General features: G+C 42.0%; 1 protein-coding gene across 1 annotated transcript; it reads right to left on the reverse strand.

Annotated features, from left to right (window-relative positions):
- Positions 1 to 13,346: 13,346 nt before the first annotated feature.
- On the reverse strand, positions 13,347 to 17,634 carry LOC141132667 (shaker-related potassium channel tsha2-like). The gene has a single exon (XM_073621305.1). The coding sequence runs from the start codon at positions 17,054 to 17,056 to the stop codon at positions 15,611 to 15,613; it is 1,446 nt and encodes a 481-aa protein (XP_073477406.1). The 5' UTR covers positions 17,057 to 17,634; the 3' UTR covers positions 13,347 to 15,610.
- Positions 17,635 to 18,194: the final 560 nt, after the last annotated feature.

Raw genomic sequence — 18,194 nt, forward strand, 5'->3', positions numbered from 1 at the left:
GGGTGGGGGCTTATCAGAATCTGGAAGCCTCCTTTAACAAGGGGGTCCCCAGATCCTGCCTCCCCCCCATGTGAATGAGTATGGGGTACATTGTATCTCTACTCATTCACCAAAAAAAGTGTCACATAAAAATTTAAAAAAAAACACAAACACAATTCGACAATTCCTTAATAAAAAATCCGAAAATAATGTCCCCTGATGTAGATCCATTGTCAATCCTGCCACCCACCAGACCTGAAAAAGAAAAAAAACAAAACTCCGCCCCCGTCGAAAGGCTAATCGCCGACTGCCCGCTCCTCCGTCTGACAGTTCTTAAATAGGTAAGGGGCAAGGCCCTGTCCCCTGGTGATGTCACCGCCCCAGCATGCAGTGGGTGGTGATGTCACAAGGGCGTGGGGCCACCCGGTGACGTTACCGGGTGGCCCTGCCCCTTACCTATTTAAGAGCCGTCAGACGGAGGAGCAGGCAGTTGCCGGTTAGCCTTCGATGAATGCGGAGCTTTTTTGTTTTTTAGGGTATGGCGGTCTGGGGGCGGCGTGATTGACAATCTACATCGGGGGAGATTATTATTTTTGGATTTTAACAAAGGAATTGTCAAAAACTGTTTGTGTTTTTTTTCTATGTGACACTTTTTTTGGTGAATGAGTAGGGGTACAATGTACTCCATGCTCATTCACATGGGGGAGCAGGATCTGGGGACTCCCTTGTCAAAGGGAGCTTCCAGATTCTGATAAACATCACAAAACCAGACCAAAGGTATGTATACATAAATGTAAAAAAAAATTAAGAACTTGGCAAGGGGGGGGGGTCTGCTTAAAAAAAAGGGAGGGCAGGAAATAGGGAGCTCAACCTAAATCTGGGCTTTAACTGATTAGCTGCCACCAACCAGCTCAATTTTCTCACCCCACATCACTGTTCCAAAATTTCCATTTTCCTGAACAAAGCATACATTCCAAACTTGAAAACCCATATATTTTCTGAAAGCAGAGCACTCATGCAATTAAGATCATATCATTCATTGACACTTAAATTGTCATAAATGCGCGTTAACGTGCACAAACACAGAATCATCGCCAGCAATTCTATTAAATATAAAAACCTAAGATGAGTTTGTAAATAACAAATCACAAAAAGTTCCTTAGAAAACAGAAACATTAAGAAAGGTTCAGCTATCTGTCATAAGTGCTATGGAATGTGCTATGGAATGTTGCTATGTGAATATGGTAGTTTAGTTTTGTTATTATTTAAATACATTTTTTTATTATAATGCACTGTTTTCAGTACATTGCTTTAAAAATAGTAGTTTAGACTGGATCTAGATGAGGCTTATCTGGATCAGGTAACAAGTCCACTTTAACCACTTAGCGACCTCCTCCTGTAGATTTACTGCTACAGGGCGCCCGCTGTGCATAGAATCACGTACAGTATATATATATATATATATATATATATATATATATATATATATATATACAGTACATGATTCTGCATTTTGGGGTATTGGGCGTGCTAGCTGTGCTGTGATTAGACACAGCACAACCGATCAGCAGGTGCCAGCCAATGGATGACCGCCGGCACCTGCTGATCAGTAGGGAGGAAGACAGGACAAAGCTCTGCCTATGTAAACAAGGCAGAGCTCTGTCCTGTCCATGGGGATTTGGCGCTTTTTGTTTCCCTGCAAAGCAAGGAATAAAAATAGGCACTTCCTTTAGTAAAAGCACCTCTCAGTATACACATGAACACTGGTTAGGCACACATTTAACCCGTTGATTGCCCTAGATGTTTAACCCCTTCCAAGTCAGTGTCATTAATACAGCAGTGACAAAGCATATTTTCAGCACTGATCTCTGTATTAGTTTCACTGGTTCCCACAAAGTGTCAGCTAGTGTCAGACTGACAGCCATACTAACACAGTCTCGCTATAAGTCCCCGATCACCGCCATTACTAGTAAAAAAAAAAAATGAATACAAATTCCAGTATATAAACCATCGTTTGTAGACGCTATAATTATCGCGTAAACCAATCGATATACGCTTATTGGGATTTGTTTTTATTTTTTTTTTACCAAAGACATGTAGGGAATACAAATTGGCATACATTTATGAAGAAATTAGATTTTTTAAATTTTTTTTATTGGATATGATTTATAGCAGAAAGTAAAAAAATATATATATATATTTTTTTTTTTTCCAAATTTTCAATCTATTTTATACCACAAAGAATAAAAAAAACCCAGTGGTGATCAAAGCTCTATTTGTGGGAAAAAAATGACATAAATTTCGTTTGAGTACAGCATTGCATGATCGTGCAATTGTAAAACGAATGCAGTGGTAAAAAGCAAAAAATGGCCGGGTCATGAAGGGGGGGGGGTATATCTTCTGGAGGGCAAGTGGATAATAGAGTGCTCCACAGTGACCTGTGTGTATAAGCTCCTAATCATGGCTTTGCACACAAGGCTAAGGACTCTTCCCCTGCCCCATGTGATAAGGTTGTATATTTAAACAGCCTACTGCTATGCAGCAGTGGTGTCTTGTGAGGGAAAGAGGGGAGAATCATATGCTCCCTGAAAGTGTCACTAAACCCAAATCATTAAAAAAAATAAATGGTGTATTACATGACGTTCATGCTCACTCAGTCACTATGAGATTAATTTTCTGTATTCTGCAGAAAAAATGGTGTATCTTGCTGCTCTCTGTCTCCATCTTCTGTTTGTGTCCCCAATTCAGCTAGGGATTTTGCAGCTGTGGTGACAACACTGCACATGCTCAGTTTGCAAAGAGTTTCTATGCTGAGCATTTCCTCCCTATCACATCTGACTACAGAGTCACACATGTGGGTGTATACACAGAGGTAAATGACATCCCACTCCCTCCCTCCCTCCTCCATGCCCACTAACCAGCTAAACACAATGAGAGCGGGATATTAAATGTAGATTGATGGAGGCTTCACCTCCCTCTTAGTCTAAGACACAGGCTGGGGGGGAGTGACACAGCCTGTGACTAGCAGAAATACCCCCACACCATGTTATTGCTGAAAGATAATAAAGATTTGATTTCAAATATATTTTTGTATGATGATTTTAAACAGTTTATTGATATTAGTTATTTATTTTTACTCTGTATTCCAAAGGCTGTTTTTTTTTTTTTTTTATGTGACCAGCAGCAGAAGACTAGAAGCTCCACCTGCTTATGTTTCCCTGCTGGGAAAGAGCTGGGTCATGTGACAGCTGTATATCGATTAGGAAAAAGGTACTTCAATTTTTTTTTTTAATAAAATAATACAGTGCCATCATCCACATACAGAAATAGAAGAGACAATGTAAATTAAACTGTGTGTGTTTAGTATCACTTTAAGTCTCATTCCCTTGGATAGACTTCGGTGAGAATCATTGATTCTTGCCAGCAGAAAATTGTTATATACACACAGCAGTGGTGCACCCAGATGTGTACCCTGTACAAATTATACACACACAGCAGTGGTGCACCCAGATGTGTACCCTGCACAAATCATTGGCCTGCGATGCTACCGTTTGCCCCATCTGAACACAGGCCCCAATCCACCCTCATTTACCTATCTGAAGGAGGCCTTACACCTTGAATACCAGGTACATTACTAAACACTCCTGGGTGGTGTTTCACTTAAAGCAAACCTTTACAAACCTGGCCAATTCAAACTGAGCACATAATGAATGACTGCATAAGCAGAGGATAGTTTCATTGAAAACTGCATGTTAAAACGATCAGATCTAAAAATGTAAGTATGATAGGGCCCTACCCGCGCAGTTGGAAGATTTATTTATAAATTATAAATTAGATGCCCGTTCCAAAGTTGTGAAACCAGAAAAAGTAAAAAATGTGTGTGTAGTGAACCACGCTTCCTATAAATTAATACCTTATTATAAAGTGTAAACAGTACAAATAAACTATATAACCACCGGATTCACTCTGATGGAAAATTAGTCAAAAAATTTTCATAAATGTGCATTATAACTGTGATCAAACATATAATATCATCAACTTAGTGAAAATCGCAAATCATTAGTGTCCAATTGCCAAAGCAATGTGATGCAAGTAAAAAAAAAAGCTCATCCAATATTTTCAGGGAAGAAAGTGATTAATCCAATAATTAGGTGACTGTAGGGATCCTCCACAAACACCAAGCAAACAGCCTACTCACCAGATGGAGATAATCCCTATTACAGAGATCATAACAGCTTTTGGAGTATATCTGTAGATCTGTCTCGGCAGGTCCGGTAGTGTCTCTGATCAAAGCATTCAAAAAAAGGGGATGGCCTCGCGCATCCGGGTCAGACATAAAACAAGGAACATTCTCCCCATGGTGAAGTATGTCATAAAAAACGTGGTTTATTTAATAAAAAGTAGCTCCAACAAGCCATTCAGCATAAAGCAAAGTTAAAAACATACAAATGGATGCGGGGACGCCGTGTGCGCTCCACCTGCGCCCCACTATGGACGGAAGTGACGTATCATGCTCGACCACACCCCACGTGTTTCGTCAGTACGTTGTTGGGTTAACTTATCCACTGGCTTTGTATCTCAGGGACTATGCACCTCAGTAGCTTCAGTACATAATATTATGTTGCTCAAGGCTCTGTTCACACTTGAGCAAAAAGTAAGCAGCTGAATTTATATGCAATTCTTGAACTTTCCTGTCAAGCCTAATCCTACCACTAAACCCTCCTACTGGTTGTGGCTTCCCATATCATTATTGTGATTCTAAATGCCAGTTTCTATGGGGGCACTCATCCTCCCCACTCCCTGCTCCCTCATCACTGGCTGCGATTGACAGCAGCGGGAGCCAATGGCTCCCACTGCTGTCGCTGAGCCAATGAGGAGGGAGAGAGCAGACAGAGCGTCTGCTTATGTGCACATAGCTGGATTGAGACTGTGATCAGGTGGGTATTTTAGGGAAGGGCGGGGGGAACCTGCATGCAATACCTTCTACCTTTAGAACCACTTTCTGTATATCTAAAACCAAAGCTTTTCTTTTTAGTTTTTGAATAGGGAATGGTTAAATAGGAGAATGGTCCAATTGAGCAGACCTAACCTCACTTCCTGTCCTATAGGCACAAGAGGAATTGAGAGAAAATATCTGCAAAGTAAGGAAAATCCCCTCTTAGAGACCATTCTCAGCAGCAGCCTTGTGCAATGCAAGAAGAAGGCAATTTGTCTTATGTTTTATTCCTTCAGTTCATGCCAATGCATTGGGTTTGTCAAGCAGGGCATGTTGAAGTTTTAAGCTCGGGCCACATATATGCGAATTGAATGCTGCATCCCATTCACATAACATGTGAATAAGACCGTCTTTCAATGTGCGGGGTGGCCGTGGTTTTAAAAGGGGTCCTGTGCGATTTTGGGTCTGGTTCAGGTGCGATTTCAGGTACAAATTTGCACCTGAACCAGTGAACAGAACCTCACCGGACTCCCGCACTGAAAACGTGGCTGCATATGTGTGAACCCAGCCTAAAACAGCACATTCCAATGCATTTAACATACCTCAACATGCATCAGCGCATAACAAAATTTAAAATTTTTAATAAAATAAGGAAATAAAATAAAAAGGAAATAAAGCACTACGATCTATGTTAAAAATGCACTACAGCACGCGTTAAAAGGCATATATACATGCATGCATTTTGTGAACGATAACGCATACACTGTGGTGTGAATGGGTCCTTAGATAGTTGTCAACAGAAAAAAAAAAAACTTTCTACTGCTGTTCTGGTGATAATTTAAAATATATAGAAATATATAGAGAAAGTGAATCTCTCCAGCGGGGACACAAAAAAGCAGTAAAAACATGACCGGGGTTCTAACCTCTCATCACATTTTTTTTAAAGCTGTCTGTGTCCCATTGGGGAGATTTTCTTTCAAGTCCTGTCCCAGAGATGCAACAGAAAATAAGAGGAAATCTCTACAAATTGAGGGATTTTTTTTTCTCTGTCGCCAGAACAGGGGTCCCCATTGAAATATTACTCTTATCTCGTATTCTGATGGCAGCTTACTTTCTGTCTCTGTGATATTGGTCACCAACAGGCAGGGTGAATATACAGACAGCAGTAAGAGCCCTTTCATGCTGCTAGCACGGCCGTGTTAGCGCTAAAGCACTGCTAGTTTTATCGGCGCTGTGCGGGCGGAAGCGGGGCGCTTTTAACCCCAAAGAAGGGGTTAACAAGGGGTTAAAGGCGCCCGAAAAAGCGCTGCCTATTGATTTCAATTGCAGGGCTTTTTTTCGGTCCTGCAAGCGCACTGCCCCAGTGTGAAAGCACTCGGGCTTTCACACTGGGCAGGCCTGAGAGGCGCTTTACAGGCGCTATTTTTAGCACTAAAACGCCTGAAAAGCGCCTTCAGTGAGAAAGGGTTCTTAAAACTTGCAAGGAGTTCTAATCCATCTCTACTCTATAACAAAAAAAAAAGTTTGGCTATACATACAAAATAGAAAATAGAAAAAGGCAAACAGTCTGGAGTTACAACAGAGAAGGACCCAAACATGACCTAAACATGACACTTCCAAAACATTCCATGATGTTAATTTGTGGAACAAGTAATTAGGTTTAACCTCCACTACTCTACTCTCATGGAATTATTATGCCCCGTACACACGGTCGGATTTTCCGACGGAAAATGTGTGATAGGACCTTGTTGTCGAAAATTCCGACTGTGTGTGGGCTCCATCACACATTTTCCATCGGATTGCCCCGTTTATAGTCCCGACGTACGTGTTTTACGCCACCGCGTTTAGAACGATCGGATTTTCCGACAACTTTGTGTGACCGTGTGTATGCAAGACAAGTTTGAGCCAACATCCGTCGGAAAAAATCCTAGGATTTTGTTGTCGGAATGTCCGAACAAGGTCTGACCGTGTGTACGGGGCATTAGGCTGATTCACACCTGATTTGATCGTCTTTGTTCGTTATAAAGGCCTTTTTTTAAGCATTTGTGTAGGTATTTTCAATTGTTGAGGCTTGAGCCTTTTTTTTATTTTATTTTAAGACAATGAAAAGCTAGTTACTGGGGGAAAAAGTGACATACCTGTGTTTTGCCCTGTTTTATGCACTCCCATTGAAGTCTATTGGGGCTAAAAACGCTTGCAGTTTGCAGCTTAAAAGAAGCTTGTGTACTTTTTCGAGCTACACACTTCAAGTGACACTACGCTCAGGTGTGAACAGGCACAACTGAAAACTATAGGATTTTGGTTCCCCATGATTAAGCTCTGCTGTGGGTGAAACTGTCATTTCAGTAAATCATGGTTGGAGTTAAACCTCTTCAGTGTGAAGCCCGTTATGTGGTGGACTACAGTGGAGAAGAGTGGACTCCAGGGCCTTCACACCCGGGTGATTGTAGAGCATCAAGGAGGATACAGACTAGTCTGCGAACAGTGAAAGGGGTCAGGTTCATCCAATGGGATTTTGGATGTTGAGCATTTTGGAGCTTCAAGCTTCAAAATGCTCAAGTATGAACAGCGCCTTGACTAACATAATATTATGTACTGAAGCTACTGAGGTGCAAAGTACCTGAGATACAAAGCCAGTGGGTGAGTTAACCCAACAACATCCATCCTAAACAGATATTTGAGCTTTGAAAGAGCAACAGAGTGATAAATTAGCTTCCAACTGCCATGGGAGTCATCCTCCCACATCTCAGCAACCAACTGATCCTTTTTAAGTGACCCTGTCAGCTGGCTGCTGCAGGTATTGCACCGATCAGAAGGATTGATTACCTGGCCGAATGCAATGGTTCCTCTCGCTGGTCCTTGAATCCTGTAGTGATTCACGAGCCAATGGAAGAGACCGCTGCATGCGGTGGGAAAACTGGTACTCTACACACCCAGAAGTACGGAATATTTGCAGTGGCTGCCAAAAACTGAAGAGGCACCATTTCAATAAATGGGCTGCTGAAAAGGTAAGTAAAGAGCCTCTTTTATTACAGATATGTAACTCTTTACAAATGACACTGGCAGGGTTACTTTAAGAATAAAATCTCTCAGTGCCTCATTTATCCTTAAACGCTCCTCTGTTAGATCCAATGCATAGACGTGTGCAATTTAACTGCCAAAAGCATTTTTACTGCATTTACGTTTTCATCCAACCTGCAAAGCCTCCATTTTTATTACTGTGATGTAGTCAGACTGTAGAAACAGTAATAGGTGTGGGCTTTTTTTTTTACATATGTTAACCACTTGAATCCCAGCCACTCTTTTAAAATGGTGCTGGGATATCAGCTATTCGCCCCAGTGTGGTTTTAAAATGCGTCCGGTCTTAGCAGCTCACGGAAGGCCCCTGCCGGCACTAGTGCTGGAGCCGCCAAATGACTGTGACAGCCAGGGTCCAGCTCCAAGCCCAGTATCTGAAACAATCAGCTATTGGGATTCTGGTACTTCTACAGGGAAGGTAGACACAACAATGGTCCCAACAATGACATTGGATGATATGGATGACATTTGCACTCAGTGTGCAAGATTAAAATTCTCCTGTATGTAAACACAATGTGGTTTGATTTATTGAAATTGAAAGTCCTGCAAGCCACCACTGTCTAGATGCTTAAAGTGGTTTAAATAACCCAAAGACTAATGGTATTAAGCCTGTCACATGTATCGTGAAAGATCAATAAATTATCTAAAAGCCGCTAGCGTTGAACATGTCACATATATCGTGCAAAGATAAATACATTAACTGAATACGCTGCGCTAAAAATTACATAGATTGTAGTGTATACTAAAACTATATAAAATTAATCAAATTAATATAACTAATAAATGGATATGATATACACACACAACCATTTTAAAGTGCTTTGTGCATAACTGTGTTTAAAACCATAAACAAATAACATATAGGGAAAAAAAAGTGCTCCTGTAATATATAGTGTCCAAATAGGTTGTGAATGACCGTGCTGAATATAAACAACACTGCAGGGGATATGTGATTCAAATCATAAGACAAAGTGCTCATGTGCATATAAATCGCATCCAACTGCGAAAAAATGTGAAAAAAATTGCAGTCATGCTAATTTGTGTCAACCCAACTTAAAGCAGCATTAAACCCAAAAACAAAAATGTAGTTTATAGCAATTTAACAATCCTTAGCTATGGTTGCTGCATTCGTTTTTTCTTTTCTTTTTTCCTTTATTTCACCAGGTGATCCAGCCACTACCACACTACTTGTCTTAGAGCCCATTCACACAGGGACGACTTGTCAGGCGACCTAGTCGCCTGACAAGTCGCCTCCCGTTCTGTGCTATGGAACCGTTCTAAGGGGAGCGACGCAAGTCGCTCCGACTTAGAAAAAGGTTCCTGTACGACTTCGGGGGCGACTTGGGGCGACTTGCATAGACTTCTATAAAGAAGTCGTTTTGCAAGTCGCCCGGGCAGTCGTTTGCAGGTCGCCTCGCTGAGGCGACCTGCAAGTCGTGTTGCCCCTGTGTGAATGGGGTCTTAAGCTGGCCATAGAGGGATTGAAATTCAGCTGGTTCAACAGGGACCAGCTGAATTTCGATCCATTTATGGCTGTTCCCTTTCGAGAGCAGTCGATCTAAGTACTGACTACTGTACTCTCGAAAGGGCTAGTTGGAAAATATACCTTCACTCAGTGCTGCAGCCAAACAGCTGCAGCATTGATCAGTGTATTCTGATGGTGGAGGAGTCCCCATTCCCAGAATACAATGACACAGTGGGGAGTAGTCCTCTATCCACCTCGAATGTGAGGATGTGGGAATCTGTGTATGGCCAGCTTTAGGGTGTCTGCATTCTGGATGAAGCAGTAAATCAGACACTTTTGGACAGCAGCGTTATCAGTCTAAAGGGAGGGTAGTTTAAGGGAACCCATAGATGATTCTTTTTTTTTTTCGTTCAACCAACAGGTTGAACAAAGTAAATGACTTGGTTCCCCTATCCACACACCCCACGTGGATGGGAGAATCCTCCCTGCTTTAGCTTTGTATGTTGACAGGGGGAGACTTCCCTGCCGTCCGAGCACACTGATGCAAACACTATAGCTGGCGCACTGATTGAGTGGAGATTATCCAACAGTGCGGGTGTACAGAAGTCCATCAGTAAATCAACTACTATACAACCACCCTGCCCATATTGATGAAAATTTGGCTGGTCCCTGTTGATCCTGGCTGAATTTTAACTATCAGCTTTAGATGGACTACTTGACTAACAAACTCCAGCTAACACTTTATACGCAGTTACAGCAAACAGTTTGTTCCTTCTGGGATAAAGGTTTTACATAAATGAATACAAGCTGATCATTGTAAGCACCCCTGTCAGCTTTAAATGGTTTGTCTTAGCCCTCTGACTGCTACTTTATCTGGATAGCTTGGTCTGTTAACCTCTTCATGACCACACTATATCTGAATGATGGCTACAGCATGGTCGCAAATTGCTGGGAGGGCTTCATATGACGTCCTTCCATGGTCACGCTGCTCGTGCGCCCCTTGTGGCACGCATTCACAGGCATCTGTGATTGCTGCATCCTTAAGACACAGCTGATCACAGATCGTGGTAAAGAGCCAAGCACAGTGGCTCTTTACCACCTGATCAGCTGTGTCCAACCACAGCTGATTGCAGTTTAAAAGGGATTTGCCAGTAATCGGTATTCCTCTTCATGCTGAGAGCATGTGAGGAGAGGAGAGCCGATAACCGGGAAAATCCACACAGGGGACATCTACACTGATAATCAGGGCACTGATCATCAGTGTCCTGATGATCAGTGCAGCCCCAACAGTGCCCACCAGTGATGCCAATCAGTGATGCCTGTCAATGCCTATCAGTGATGCCTATCATTGCCACCTATCATTACAGCCTATCAGTGCCCATCTTTGCCGCCTATCAGTGCCCGTCTGTACTGCCTATCAGTGCCCATCATTAGTGTCCATCATTGCCACCCATCAGTGTCGCCTATCAGTGCAGCATCATCAGTGCTTCCTCATCAGTGCCGCCTAATCAGTACAGCCTATCAGTGCCCATCAGTGCTGTCTTACTGTGTACTTATTTACAACATTTACAACAGAAACCAAGAAAAACGTTTTCTTTTTTTTTTTTTTTTTTATGTAGGTAATTTTCCGTTGTTTAGCAAAAAATAAAAAAAACCCAGTGGTGATTAAATACCCCCAAAAAGAGAACTCTGTCTGTCTCAAAAAAAAAAATTTGAACTTGGGTACAGTGTTGCATGTGTACAGTGTTGCATGCTTTAAATTGTCATTCAAAGTACAACAGCACTGAAAGCTGAAAATTGGCCTGGGCAGGAAGGGGGTAAAAGTGGCCAGTAGGCAAGTGGTTAAAGTAAATTGAAAAACAACAGATCAAGGCCTCGTTCATATTGGGCATACCATTCCCGTGCAGAGTCGTGTTTCCCCACACAGGAATGTACAGGTGTTCCACACATCCCAGGCAAACAGTCCATTGATGTCAATTTGGACACAGCGGCTGCGCGGACATCTATGTTGTGGGTGTGGGTACGTGTCTCCGAATACAGACAGGGAAAACACCAGGAGAAAATAAAAGAAATAAGCCTAAAAATAGAAAACAAATACAGTCACCATATCTAAGAATTGGTAAGTTGCAATTTAATACATTTTTATTTTTGGGTTTATTACGGTTTTATATATAAAAAAAAATTCCCTCTCCAGATTAATCCTCAGGTCCTCAGGTCACAACAATGACATTGGAAGATCTGGATGACATTTGTATTTACTGCACACGCATCAAATGCTCACATATGTGAATGCAATGCCATTAAAATTCCTGACAAGAGTCGTAGCTATTCCTTACTCAACCCAAAAAAAAGTTTAGTCTTTAAAAATACTTTTTAATGGTATGCATGATCCTTTTGTCTTTTACCTATATATATTGCACTAAGAGGTGTCCTTCTTTCCGTTCTCAAAGAGTTAGGAAGCATGTAGCGGAAGGACTCCCAAGCGATTTGTCTTACATTATGTAGATTGGCAGTAGTAATTGGACAGAACTGGGTATTTTGAAAAGGAGGTCTCACCACTGTGATCACTGAGAGCTGTCAGATCCTAACATGTTTTTTTTTAACTTGCTAACAACCATGTAGACCTAAAATATTAGTTCTGGGTGGAGCTGAACTTTTAAAGAGGTATTAAACCCAAAATCAAAAATGTATTATATTGCAGCTTATCAATAATTAGATATGGTGGCTGCATTCTTTTTTAAGGTTATTTCCATCTGGGTTTGCCTGGTGACTCGGCCAGTAATACACCTCCTGTATTAAAGTGCCCCTCTGGATAAATGAGCACAGGAGGCACCTTTGGACAGGAGGCACCTTTGGACAGGAGGCACCTTTGGACAGCAACAAGCAACATTGTTGGTCTAGAGTAGGGTTTCTCAACCAGGGTTCCCTGGAACCCTAGAGTTCCTCCAGACGTTGCTAGAGGTTCCTTGAGCAATGAACCATTTCTGCCTCTTAGTTCCCACTGACATTACTGATCTTTTTAGCTATCTGTATAGGGGGTAATTCTTCCCAATGACCACAAATGTAAGCAGCATTCTTCTCACTGATCATCACGCTAATGTATCAAAAATTGTAGATATAGTAATTCTTTGCAGGAATTCCTTGAGACCGGAAAATTAATTCAAGGGTTCCCTTGTGTTGAAAAGGTTGAGAAAGGCTGTCTAGAGGGAGGGTAGTCTTAGATGTTCTAGCAAATTTAAATACATTAACTAATTAAAGCCAAACTCCATCTAATATTTTATAAGCAGTTACAGTAAATTTTTTTTTTTTTTTTTTCCTTTTTGGGATAAAGGTTTTACATAAATAAATAAAGGCTGGTCATTGTAAGCAGTGGTGAATTGTCTGTCTCAACCCTCAGACTGCTACATCTGAAAGGGCAGACTTACTGACCAGATCGCCAGGTGAAAATATGGGAAAGAAAGCCAGGAAAAGGAAAAATTGGCAAGGTGCAATATAATAATAGGAAAAATAGGGAAAGAGAAAATTGGCAAGGTGCAATATAGTAATAGGGAAAATCGGAAAAGGGAAAAATGCCATTGAGCAATATACTAAATGTTTGCTTTTGGATTTATTCCCCCCTTTAAGTTGGTGCAAATCCTTAATGAAAGACATATACAGTAAAACCTTTGTTTGAGAGTAACTTGGTTTGAGAGCGTTTTGCAAGACAAGCAACATTTTTTAATAAATTTTGAATTGATATACAAGCGATGTCTTGATATACAAGTAGCGTCATGTCACAACTGAGTATAAAAGAGAAGAGAGGTGCCTCTAAGTGTAGCAATATGGTTACATTTAATGAAGGTATATATTTGAGCAACATATTGCTACACTTAGAGGCGCCTCTCTTCTCTTTAATACTCTGGAGCTCCTGCTGGATTTTGCTTCTAATCCCCTTGTGGAGGCTGCCATTTGTGGATGGACATTTTATGGTTACACAACCTGGTCACATTGCTATAATCTTTTTATATGGACTATAAACTGAAGGACTTATGAATAAATGGTTGTGGAGCGAATCATTTGAGTTTCCATTATTTCTTATGGGGAAATTTTCTTTGATATACAAGTGCTTTGGTTTACAAGCATGTTTCTGGAACGAATTATGCTCGCAATCCAAGGTTTTACTGTAGTTTGTAAAACACTGGGTATCATAAAAAATGCAATTTAAAAAAAAAATAATAAATTAGTTTTTTTTCCCACTTTTTTTATCCTTTCCTGCATCTCAGTGCTGCTGATCTTTTGCAGCCTCTTTGCAGCATTTTTTCAAGGCAGGTTTCCTGATGGTGACAACACTGAACTATTGCCTGCATATTGTATGTTGAAACAGCCACTTGAATGCTCCATTGGAAACCTGGGCGACAGGGTGACAATGCAGGAGCACAACTGGGAAACAAGGACAGAGGGTTGTCAACCTTTAATGGGAAGTGCCTGAACCTGGACCTCCATAGCAGGATCATCAGGTATTATTTTAATGAAAGCTGCAGATTTAAAAACACTAAGAATATTACAAGGAATTTGAGATTTTGGTGACGGGGCTTGCATATTCTTTTAACAAAGCTTTGACGGCAAGGTCACACAAGAGCAATTTATGCTGGTGTTTGTACAATGAAAATAACAGCATGAAAATGATAAATTGAAGCAGATGATGGAACTCAATGTGAAATGCAGGTGATTGAACTAAATTGGATAGGCTGTGCTGCTGTCAGACCGGTAGTATTTTTTGGAGAAGATAATCAGATCTCATAACCCCTGAGAAGCTTTTGTGTGACTGTAGTGCCTTGGTGCTGTGCAATGTCAGCTAGTACAAAACATCACAACACTTATTGACAAGTTAACCTGTACACCGCTGAAATTCAAGCAATGACTCAATGGGACAATCAAATAACCGAAGCCTATAGACAGCCAATAATGAAAAATAATATATTTAAGTGCATGTATGGCTACTATAACATTCATGCAACATAATCCACTGAGAGCACAGTATGATTTCATTTCCAGCCTGATAACCTCTGACCCCTTGATTAAGGTTCATCTTTACCACTGACATATTTTAATAATCTGGTCAAAAGTGTCAATGCAAAAAAAATATATACACAACCCAAAATTTTGACCCTACACATGAAGGCACTTACAGATAAGGAAAATATTTGGTTAAATAAAAAAAAAAAAAGGCTAAACAAAATGAACCCTTTTTCCAAGAAGATGATTTTGCAGGAATCCCTAGCAGCCAAAGGGTTAAAAAAAAATGCCACGCATGGCAATGATGTAAACAAATTAAGAGAATGTGCAAAAACTGCAGATGTTTATACACAGAGGTGACAAAATAAGAACCAGTTGCTCAGTCAAAATTGGGAATCTTCAGTTTCCCCTTGTATTGGCTTTGTTATGATAACCTTGGATCTTTCCATCTCAGAGACAATCGGAATTTTTATTTCCATTGTTTGTGCAAATAAGAATAAATAGCAGATCAAAAACTGGGCCAAGCCAAAAAAAAAAAAAAAAAATTAAAATGAAAATAGGAAATGAGTTCTTAACTTTTTGTCACCGCTCCACAACAGCTGGTCTTCTGCAGCCCTTGTGTCTCCTCTAAGTCTCCAAAGAACACTGTGTTATTTAGTCCTTGTCATTGAATGGCACTGTTGCAAAAATCTATCCGTAGCAGCTTATGCCATGTTAATAATGTGCTAGTGTGTGATTCCTACAGGATGGCATTTCCCAGCTACTGCGTGGTGTAATAATCCTTGGGAAACACTGATGGAAACACATTGTCGAATAAATAGTCCTCACAAGAAGCCACTTACAGACCACGCAAAGGGGGCATTTGCTTGGAGGTAATTATTTGAACTAGGTTACAAAGTCACCTTCACCATGTGCAGAGCCATAGATGATGTACCAACTTTTTTTTTCCAACCCAGCGATTTCACAGTTGGTTAAACACTAGCAATATAGTAATTCTAAGACAACCTTACACCTAGGATTTCCATTCTCTACTGTATATGCTTAACTATCCACAGTGTATTGATGACCCTCTTCTACATGGCCAGCACTATTAATGAGGTCGTTAACATCAAGACCCTTTAGCTTTTACGGACAGTCTGAGGAACTTACCAAAGAGGTCATACCTCAGTTAACTTTTTTTGTTCAGCATAGTGTTGGTTGGTGGTTAAGTGAGAAAATCTGCCATCCTCTAGGTCTTCTGACTCCATGTACTCAGATTTATTAAAGGACTGTTTGCTGTCAGTCTTTTTTAGGTCTCCAAAAGAAGAGGGCTGCTGTCCACAGGTGACATGAGTGTACTGGGAATGCTCTTCATGGTCAGTCTCCCTGTGGTAGAAGTAGTTAAAATTGGAGACAATGACAGGGACTGGGAGGGCAATGGTTAGCACACCAGCTATGGCACACAGAGAACCTACTATCTTGCCACCAATGGTCAGTGGATACATGTCACCATAGCCCACTGTGGTCATGGAGACCACAGCCCACCAGAAGGCATCTGGGATGCTGGTGAAGAGAGAATCTGGGTCATCAGTCTCTGCAAAGTAGACAGCACTAGAGAACAAAATGACTCCAATGAAGAGGAAGAATATGAGAAGACCCAATTCCCTCATACTGGCCTGCAGGGTTTTGCCCAAGATTTGGAGCCCTTTGGAATGTCTTGACAGCTTGAAAATCCTGAAGACCCTCACCAAGCGGATTACCCTCAATATAGCCAAGGACATGGCTTGTTGCCCATTGTTACCTTGCTGTTCTGCCAGCTCTGTGCCCAAGGTAATGAAATAGGGGATAATGGCCACAATATCAATGACATTCATCATGTTCTTGAAGAAAGCAGGCTTGCTGGGACAGGCAACAAACCTGACCAAGAGCTCAAAGGAAAACCAAATAATGCAAAGAGTCTCAATAAGGAAGAAAGGGTCAGTGAAGGGGCTGTCTTTTGTGGACTGGGTGCCATTGGCCATCAGGTGCTCACTTGTGTGTTTGCCATCCTCCCTGAACTCAGGAAGTGTCTCCAAGCAAAATATAACTATGGAAATCAGAATGATCAATACAGAGACAATAGCAATTCCTCTGGCAGGTCCTGAACTTTCAGGATACTCAAACAGCAGCCAAACCTGTTTCTGAAAGTCATTTTCCGGCAAGGGTTTCTCTTCCTCTTTAATGAACCCTTCATCATCCCTAAAAATCTCAATGATCTCCTCACCCAGTTCGTAGAACTTGATCTCCTCCAGGAATATGTCCACGGGGACATTAACAGGTCTGCGGAGCCGGCCCCCAGACTGGTAATAATATAATATGGCATCAAAACATGGGCGGTTGCGATCGAAGAAGTACTCGTTCCGCAGGGGGTCGAAGAAGCGCATCCTCTTCCTGGGGTCCCCCAAGAGGGTTTGGGGGAACTGAGCAAGAGTCCTGAGCTGGGTCTCAAAGCGTAGCCCTGAGATATTGATGACCACCCTTTCGCAGCAGTCCTGAGTGGCCCTCTCTGGGTCATAGCCCTCTTGCCCTAGGGCACTGAGAGACACTAGAGTCTCATCTATGTTCTCTCCCGAGACCACAGTCATGTCTCCAGCTTTTGGTAATGGAGTCCTCACCCCTTCTTGGACCCCCACCTCTGCCTTTTATCAAGGTGATCACACCCTTAGCCACTGGGCACCCACCTCTGCTGCTGGATGGGTGAAGATGAGTCCCCTGGGCAGCCGCACCCCAGTGATCAGATGAGCCCTGCGTGGTGGTTCTCTGGGTCTAGGCACCTCTTCTTAGATGATTGACAGCTCCTCTGCTGCTCTGCATCCTTCTTAGCTTTACCGCGATGGTGTGCCTACCACATCTGCCTCGGCTGGGCATTGCTGCGCTGGTAGTCACCCTGTTGCTGCCACCCTGTCCTTGGCTGCACCCGGATCTGCTCTTCACTGGTGGCTTCCAGGCAATGTCATCGCAATCTGTTGATTGTCAGTCTGTGAGCTTGTTGAGTCGCCGTGCGCTTCCAGCGAGCTGGCTGTCACTGAGCTCGGAGCAGATCCAGTCTCTCGCCCTCCCCAGGAGCACTCTGACGTCCAGGCACCCAATAACACAGGGGGTGTGTCACACCACAAGAAGCCACCTCTGATTGAGCTGCTTGCCAAGCCTCTCTTCCCCTTGTCACTGTCTCCCCCACCTCCCTCCCTGCCTCTTTATCCCTTCCCGTTTTGTTTTTTGAGTGATTGTGTGTTCGGTGTGATAATCAGAGGGTCTCTAGATGCCAGGGTCCCCCAAACATAGGGGTAAGCTGGCAATCAAAATCAGCAATGCTGCAGATCCTCTTCAGCTGCTGCACAACCTCTTGCCTACTGTTGGCCAGATACAGAAAAATAATAATAATTATCATGCCGGGCACACCCTAATAACCCTGTGTGGCACAGATCTCCCTTTTTAAACCCCTGATATTTCACCTAAGCCCCCTCTAACGGGGCTCCTAAAAAATATGTTAAAAAAAAAAAAAAAAGAAATGGTAAAAAAAAATAATAATAAAACAAATAAAAATTAGTGACACCATCCACTTCCCTACTGGCACCAATCTCTGCCCTACTGACACTGTCAGTTACACATATGCACACACACATATGTGTTTAAAGTGGTTGTAAACCCTTACAACACACTTTTTGCTACAGGTAATGCCGCGTACACACGAGCGGATTTCTCGTCTATAAAAGATATGACGGC

The sequence above is a fragment of the Aquarana catesbeiana genome, linkage group LG03 (genome assembly GCF_042186555.1).
Source record: "Aquarana catesbeiana isolate 2022-GZ linkage group LG03, ASM4218655v1, whole genome shotgun sequence".
In the NCBI taxonomy this organism is placed as follows: Eukaryota; Metazoa; Chordata; class Amphibia; order Anura; family Ranidae; genus Aquarana; species Aquarana catesbeiana.

What these genes read in the sequence shown, in the direction of transcription:
- LOC141132667 (XM_073621305.1), bottom strand. Translation starts at nt 17,056, where the DNA reads ATGACTGTGGTCTCGGGAGAGAACATAGATGAGACTCTAGTGTCTCTC.